This window comes from Gossypium hirsutum, chromosome D12 (genome assembly GCF_007990345.1).
Source record: "Gossypium hirsutum isolate 1008001.06 chromosome D12, Gossypium_hirsutum_v2.1, whole genome shotgun sequence".
NCBI classification, from domain to species: Eukaryota; Viridiplantae; Streptophyta; class Magnoliopsida; order Malvales; family Malvaceae; genus Gossypium; species Gossypium hirsutum.
The window spans coordinates 5,796,921-5,805,353 of record NC_053448.1 but is presented as its reverse complement, the minus strand read 5'-3'; the positions used below and the strand labels follow the sequence as shown (position 1 = coordinate 5,805,353).

General features: G+C 32.3%; 1 protein-coding gene across 2 annotated transcripts; it reads right to left on the bottom strand.

Moving 5' to 3' along the window:
- Positions 1-3,678: 3,678 nt before the first annotated feature.
- Positions 3,679-8,433, bottom strand: LOC107947411 (WAT1-related protein At1g68170). 2 transcript variants are annotated; one of them, XM_016882080.2, is made up of 7 exons: positions 8,034-8,433; positions 5,184-5,243; positions 4,988-5,104; positions 4,656-4,902; positions 4,421-4,579; positions 4,194-4,345; positions 3,679-4,118 (listed from the first exon to the last, which is right to left on the bottom strand). In XM_016882080.2, the coding sequence occupies exons 1-7, from the start codon at positions 8,228-8,230 to the stop codon at positions 3,875-3,877; spliced, it is 1,176 nt and encodes a 391-aa protein (XP_016737569.2). In that variant the 5' UTR covers positions 8,231-8,433; the 3' UTR covers positions 3,679-3,874. The 2 variants fall into 2 exon arrangements, with proteins under 2 accessions (XP_016737569.2, XP_040964240.1); XM_041108306.1 differs by lacking the exon at positions 4,421-4,579.

The following is an 8,433-nucleotide window of genomic DNA, read 5'->3' as shown; positions in this document are numbered from 1 at the left end:
ATACAGTTTTTACATCTAACTGCTCAAGCTCCAAATCATGCATGGCCACAATCCTAAGCAAAGCTCGAATCGAACTATGCTTCACAACTAGGGAGAACACATCTATGAAGTCCACTCTTGTAATTTGACTGTAACCATTTGCAACAAACCTTATTTTATATCTGGGTTATTCAACTCCTGTAGTTCATTCTTTTTTTTTAAACACCCATTTACAACGAATAGTTTTTTTACCTTTAGGAGGTTTCACAAGATCCCATGTTTTTTTTTGTGGAGTGATTTCATCTCCTATTGCATAGAAAACATCCACTTTTCTGAGTCTTCATAGCTAACCGCCTCAGAATAATTAGATGGCTCTTGGTTTGCATCTATGTCTTCAACCATATTTAAAGCATAACCAACTAGATCAGCCTTGGCATAGTTCTTTGGAGGTTTAATTTCTTTTCTAGTTATGTTTTTAGCGAAAGAGTATTGTGGTAAAGAAGCAACTCTATTCTGAATTTTTGTACTAGCTTGAGGAGTCGACTTTGTTGTAGATTCTGGATTAATCTGATGCTCCACCTACTTTTAATTTTCTTTATTGGAAGAGTGTTTAAGAGATATGTTACGTAGCATAGCAGTTTCATCAAAAACAACATCTCTGCTAATCACAACTTTTCTATTTTCAGGACACCATAAGTTATATCCTTTTACACCAACTTTATAGCCAAGAAAAACATATTTAATGGATCTAAATTCCAATTTTTCATTATCAACATGAGTATATGCAGGACGCCCAAAGATCTTTAAATCAGAATAGTCAGCAGAATTACTAGACTATACCTCTTGTGGAGTCTTTTTCTCAATGGCAATAGATGGAGATTGGTTGATCAAGAAACATGCAATAGAGGCTACTTCGGCCCAAAACGACTTTGGTAAGTTGGCATTTGACAACATACATCGAACCTTTTTAATGGTCGTTTTGTTCATTCGTTCTGCAATACCGTTTTACTGTGGAGTATGACGAATTGTCTAGTGTCTCACGATCCCTTCTGTATTGACAGTTTATTAAACTTATCAGAACAGAACTCTAAGCCATTATTTGTGCAGAGGTATTTTATTTATTTTCCCGTCTGTTTTTCAACCATAGTTTTTCAAGACTTAAATGCGAAAAACACATCATTTTTCTGCTTCAGGAAGAATGCCCAAACTTTTCTGGAAAAATCATCAATAAAAGTTAGCATATAATTAGCTCTACCTCTCGAAGGCACTCTGGATGGCCCCCACAGATCAGAATGAATATACTCCAATGTTCTCTCCGTGTTATGGATTCTTCTAGTGAATCGAACTCTCTTTTGCTTCCCTAAAACGCAGTGCTCACAAACCTTTAGTATGCAAATTCCTTACCTATCAAGAAGTCCTCTTTTGCCATTTCATCATAACGAAGGAACCTTTGGAAATCTTCAAAACCCTACTTTCAGTTGTATATCTGTACCCTTTTGAATTAAGAGTACTTAACGAAATTAAATTTCTCTTCAATTCTGGAACATGTCGTGCGTCACTAAGTGTTCTGACAACTCCATCAAACATATTAACTTTAATTGTTCCAACACCTCTAATTTTACACGAAGCATTATTTCCCATCAAAACAACACCTTCAGACATTGTTTCGTAAGTTGTAAACCAATCTCGATTGGGACTCATATGGAAAGTGTAGCTCGAATCAATGATTCATTCCTCGCTCACTTTAGAATTGTTGATAGAAGCGACTAGAAGTTCACCATCACTATAGTCTTCTACAACATCAGTTTCACCAGAATTTTCTGGTTGTTTTCCCTTTTGATTCGTAGTCTCTTTTTTGATCTTGTTCTGTAACTTATAGCACTCAGATTTAATGTGCCCTTTCTTCTTATAGAAGTTACAAGTTTTACCTTTATTTGAAGACTTCGATCTACCCTTAGATTTATCGCGAGGATTCCGTTCCTGTGTCCTTCCACGATCATTACCAGCATGCCGATCTTGTCTCCTACGAATAATGAGACCCTCTCCCTTAAAGTCGAGTTTAACCAAAAGATGCTTCATCTTATCGTACAAGGTCAAAGAATCATAAACCTTATCGATTGTGAGAGATTCGTAGCTATACAAAATCGTGTCTCTAAAGGTTGAATAAGACGGGGGCAACGAACAAAGTAGAATCAACCCTAGATCTTCCTTATCATACTGAACTTCAATGGCCTCCAAGTTTGAGAGAATTTCTTTAAACATTGTTAAGCGTTTGTGCACAGACGCACCTTCCTCCAAACGATGAGTATAAAGACGTTGCTTCATATGCAACTTGCTGGTTAGAGTTTTCGACATACATATTTGTTCCAGCCTCTTCCATAATGCAGCGACAGTCTTCTCCTTCATCAAATCCTGCAAAATTTCGTTAGACAAATGCAGATGTAATTGTGTTAACGTCTTTCGATCCTTACGCTTCTTCTCTTCATCTGTTAATGTCGAAGGCATCTTATCTATCCCTAGTAAGGCATCCTCCAGATCTATCTGCGCAAGAACTACTTGCATTTTAAATTGTCACAACGTAAATCTGGTATTGCGATCCAACAGCGGAATTTCATACTTTAAAGACGCCATTACCGTGATCGAGATAAACAACCTAGAAGCTCGGATACCAATTTGTAAAAATAGAACGTCGGTAATCGCAATATATCGCAAAGAAAAAGAGAAATAAAAATAAAGAACACACATATTTTTATGTGTAAACCCTTTCGGGGAAAAAACCACGGGCAGAGAAGAAGAAAATTCTCTATGTCGAATTTGAATGATTACAAGAGGAGTTTCGACTAAATCTATTGATAGGCTGAAAAAATCTAAGTCTAATTAAAGTCAAATATAATATGTTAATAAATGCTAAATATATTATACTCATAAATACTAAATCTTCTAGAGAGAAGATATATTTTGTTTAACTTGACTTGCAAGCAATCTCTTATAATTTGGGTCACACAACTTTAACAATTTATTTGAGTTAATTTTGAAAAAGTGAAAATATATTTCAAAAACGAAAAAAGTTTAAAATCTAGAAGAGAGAAGAAAGAAGATAAGGAAGAAGAAAAGATGGGGAAGAAGAAAACAGGAAAAAGAAGTGAGGAGAAATAGAAAGGGGCATGGGAAATAAGGAAATCAGGGAACCGTGAATTGAAAAAAAACGTAAAGGTTAAAAATATTAGGGGACCATTAAAAGTAAACAAATATTATAATATTATATATAATATTTGTCTACTTAATTTACTTATTTGATTAAAATTTAACTTTTAATTAAAAATATAGTTTTAATTATAAATTATTAAAAATATTAATATTTCTATTTAAAATGAAACATTATAATGTTAAAATATTTTATAAAAATATCTTTTTATATTATTGTGTCCTGTTATACTTGTATTCTAATTTTTAAAAATTAGGTGTCGTAATATTCATATCGTGTCATACTTGAATTATGTTTTTGGTGCGAGTATTCTTTTGTAATTTTAAGTAACATTAATTAATTGAAAGAAATGATTCTACTAAGCCTCCTTAGGGGTAAGACAAAATGTTGTTTTCAGTAATTAAGTGTAGAAACAAAAATCGTATTTTATCTCCTTAAATCCCCTTAGTGAACCTGATTTGAGTGACGGCTCATTTACATTTTGGGTTGTTTTATAGAATTAACCACTACACTTATTAATTAATTTGAAATCGACTCCGCATTAGTCACAAGCTTATGGCATTTCATGCACTAAGGTAGCCAGCTAACTATTTGGTACTACCACGAATGTAGTCTATGGTTTAGTTCACTGAATATTAACCAAATTCAAGTTCCTTTTTTTTCTGGTGCTCCTATCATCTGTTACTTTTCCTATCCTTCATCTTGTCGATGATTAATCGGTGAAGCCTTGGGGGCTACTACATTTGTTTGGCTGTTAATACAAATGTTGTCATCCGTAGAGTCGACAATGATGTCAACAGGTTCTTCCTGCAGGGAGCTTATCGTTGATGGTGGCACTTCATTTCTTGATGCTGATAATTGATCCTTCATCTCCTTGCCTTTACCCCAAAGCACAATATACAGCCCCAGCACTATGAATACTGCTCCAAGTATGCTGAAATTTAAGGAGGGGGAAAAAGTTAAATAAGTAGCTCTTCATTTTTGCATATTAGAAATTAACATCCCTAACCTTCCCAGGTAAAGCTTTGCATCTAAAAGCAACGACTCAGCCAAAGCGACTAAAACAAGCATTAGAGGGTTAAAAATGGAACCGTAGAGAGGGCCTTTGAGGCGCACACACCAAATTACAATGGTACAAGTCAATCCCGACACAGCAATTCCCTGCAACACAAACAAAAAGTTGCAGATTCCTCGTATAATACAAGTATAAAAAGGAAAGGATTAATGGACACACACCGCGTAAGCAACAGTGAGAAGCCTAATATTGAAACCTAGTTTCCACTGGCTCCAATCTCTTTCCAAGCAAAGCGCATAACCAACTGATTGCATGGCTCCCATTATGCACATCAAAGCCGTGCTTGAGTAAGGACATGGGTAATTTTTACTCATCTTAGCCTACATCATCCCACTACTTTACCTAAATACTTGTTAACAGAACATTTGAGTTAATAATAAAATGTAGGTATATTACCTGAATGAGCAACCAGAAGGTGTAAGAGATGCAGCAGGCAAAAGCTAGCAAAAGACCCAAAAGAGATTTGGATGAGGCAGCAGGGTGTGATGCAGGTGGACCATGATTTAGAAGCTCCAAATGTGTAGGCCAAACGTTAACTTCAACTCCTTTGTAGAATGTGAGAAGCATTGCACCTCCTATTCCTGTTAATGTTCCAAATACTTTTGCCTTCCCTGCCATTGTTCCAAATGCTAGCTTTTCCAGTCTGTCATTCAAATATATAATATATAAATTTAAACCTGGTATGGGCTAAAATAAGGGTGGAGTACTGAAAGATGCATTATATATACCCTAAAAGGACGGCAAAAATGAGGGTAGTGACTGGCATGAGATTAGTGATGGCAGAAACGAATGTTGCAGAAGTTAGAGCTAGGCTTGCAATGTATAGATTCTGAGATAGTGATCCCCTGCAATACATGCTTAATTTTCTTCACACACTAGTATATACATATATAAAAGGAGAACATGATTAGTTACAAACTTTACCCAAATAATCCACAAAGAAATGCCTGGAAGAGTATGGTCCAACTGAGTTTCGGCCTATTTCTGCGCCAAATCAAAATAATATTATTCAACCATAACATTTATTTAAGCACGGATAATGTACACATTCATATAAATTAAAGAGTTTTAAATTTAATTATTAGATTTTTTAACAAATGGAATCTTATGATTTATTGAAGTTATACTTATAAATTCAAGCTCGACTAAGCTCATACATATTTAAGTTTGACCTTAGCTCGATAATTAAGTTTAAGGTTAACAATATATATATAAATAAAGGCAACTACATAATTTAATAACATAAAAATATTTAAAATATATATTAAAATGAAAAACTCAATCAAGATGAGTATTATTAAACTTGAATTCGGTTTGATTGGTTGCTCGAGCTTAGTTTGATAATTATGTAATTGAATTTAAATTTTCTTTTTCGAGTCACACTCGAATAGTTTGCAAACACCACTATCTCATTTACATCCTATATGTATGTATTAATTTATTTAAAATAAGTTGTTTTTCCTAAAATCAATAAATTACTACTTTGTACTAAATTTTCTAAAAAGTCGATCTAAACCTCGAACAGTAGAGGTACTGTACTTAAGGTGTCTATGATTGATTTTAGTTTCAGAGCTTTGTCTCCCTATTACAGAGAGATCCTAAAGAGGCTTATAGAGTTTACCGAGAGCACCTTGAATCCACCAATGAAATATTTTTACCATTTTAGCTTTGGTGGGGTTTGAACCCAAACCCTAAAGGGTCATACCTGGCTAGGCAAATCCTAGGCACTTTTGATAAACTTCATAAACTCATTTAAACTCTCTTTAGAGTCAAGACACAACTCCTAGTACAATACCTCTATTGTTTGAGGTCCAAGTCAGCTGCTTAGAGGACGACACTTGAAAGACTTCCCAATAAGAGAATCGATTCCTCCTCAACATATACCTATTGATCTCTCTCTCTATATATACATATATATATATATAATATAAAATGGCTGACTAAGTTGGCGTCACAAGTCAATTAAAAATCAACTTAGTCATAAAATTACTAAAATACCCTTATTTTAAAGGGAAATTAATATTATTAGAAGAGTATTTTTATCTTTTTATACTTTTATATAATTTTCAAATAAAATAAATGAAAAATATTATTTAAGAATCAAGCACATCAATATATTCATATAAAAAACCTAGTATATTGAAATATTTTTATAAATGTATTTTTAAAATATAAGATATTTTCATTCACCCACATTGTGAGTGATAAAATCCCGTATATAATATTATGAGTTAATTCGCCACGTTAGGAAATTAATTAAAAACTCTTTTAATAAAGCATTAAATATGAATATAATGATCTTTTGCATCTTTTACTATTTTTATATGAAATGTATAAATAAAACAGCTAAAAATGCAATGTTTAAGGATTGAACCCAAAGATAAGCGTTTGGCAAAATGTTAAATTTGACCTTCAATTTTTATTTTTCTTATCAATTTGACCCTTTTTTTAGTTAAATTTAGCCATTAACTTTTCAAAATGAGTTAAATAGCTTTTTTAATAGAAATATTGACTAAAATATTATTTTTTAATAATGTTGAAGCAGCAACCTGCAACCTACGTGACAATATTTACTTACATTTCATACCGATATGTCATTATTTATCTTATGTGTTATTTCAACAAATAATTTAAAAATTATAAAAATATCCACAAATAAAAAATTTAAAAAAATTAGTGGGTATACGTGGATTATCATGCTAGTTACTATGTTTGCAAAATTTAACATTTTAGTTAGTATTTCGGTTAAAAAATAATAATTTAACTCTTTTTGAAATATTAGTGGTGAAATTCAACTTTTTTGAAAATCAAATTTAACTAAAAAAAATAAGAATCAAATTGACAAAAAAAAATAAAAAGGTTAAGAACTAACTTTATTATTATGCCTAAATATTTTATCATTTTCACTTATAACTCAAATTTTTATTATATAAATATAAATATAAATATAATATTATACAAAATCTAATATAAATAAAAGTTGTATACAAGGAAATTCCATATGGCATCCAAAATTGTAAGTTTTGTTGATTATATATACATATATAGCTCATGCTTTCAACATTTTTTCCAAATCGGTTGAACTCTATTTTTTAAATAAATTCAAAAGTCGCAACACAATACTTCCAAAACAAATCTAACTGCCATACCAAATCAAAAGTGTAACACGCACCTCTCCTCTACTCATCCTTCTTCAAAATATAACCTAATTAAGGGTAAATTTGGATGGGCGATTGGGTGCAGTATGATGCGTTTTACGTTAGAATATTTACTCTCACCGCTACTACTATTTTTATACTTACCGCAGATAAAGGCACGAGCATCACTTAAATAAACTTCAACAGTTTTTTTCTTGGTAGACAGAAAATTATGGTAACACTAAACGCTACTTTGACTTCATGGTAAAAATGGTTCTAGTTCTTAGTTTAAATGGTCATCCTTGTACTTACAATGATCTCAACTTTCTTTTTGTATCATCCACAAGTTTTCTAAATCTACTGGACTCTTTTAAATAAATAAACTACAAGCCTGCAACCCTTGATCAGTCATGCATGCTTTCTTCATGGTAGAATTTTTCTCTTTTTTATAATGAAATTTTGATCCTTTATGCATGTTTATTCAAAACTGTTTCCTAAAGTTAACATTGTTTGGGGAGAAAGGAAATTACATGAAAAACAATTACTTAGTAGCATGGAGAGAGATGGATCTATAGAAATAAAAATACTTAAGATCCTACTTGAAGTGAGTATTAATGTAAGAAAAAAAAAAGCAAACCTTTCGAAGAGAAGAGCAAGAGGAAGCATAACAGGAACTGCAAATAAGAATCTGTAGGCAGTGATAATCTTCAAACTCATTCCATCATTAGCAGCCAATTTATACAGCACATTCATTCCAGCAAAAGTTGCTTGAACCACCACCATAGCCATTGCTGGCTTCAATCCTTGTAAAATACTACACTTGTTCTTCCCCATTTTTCTTTTATCAATATTCCAAAACACAAAACAACTCTTATCGTATATTTTCTATACACTTAAAGAGAAAGGAAAAGCTTTTTAGAAGCTTCTGCACTGTCGTTTTCTACTGCAACTGCACATTTCAATTTCATAACCTCAGATATTAAATAATGAAAGAGAGAGAGTGCTGAGGAATTTAGTTTTTCTTTTTTTCTTTTTAC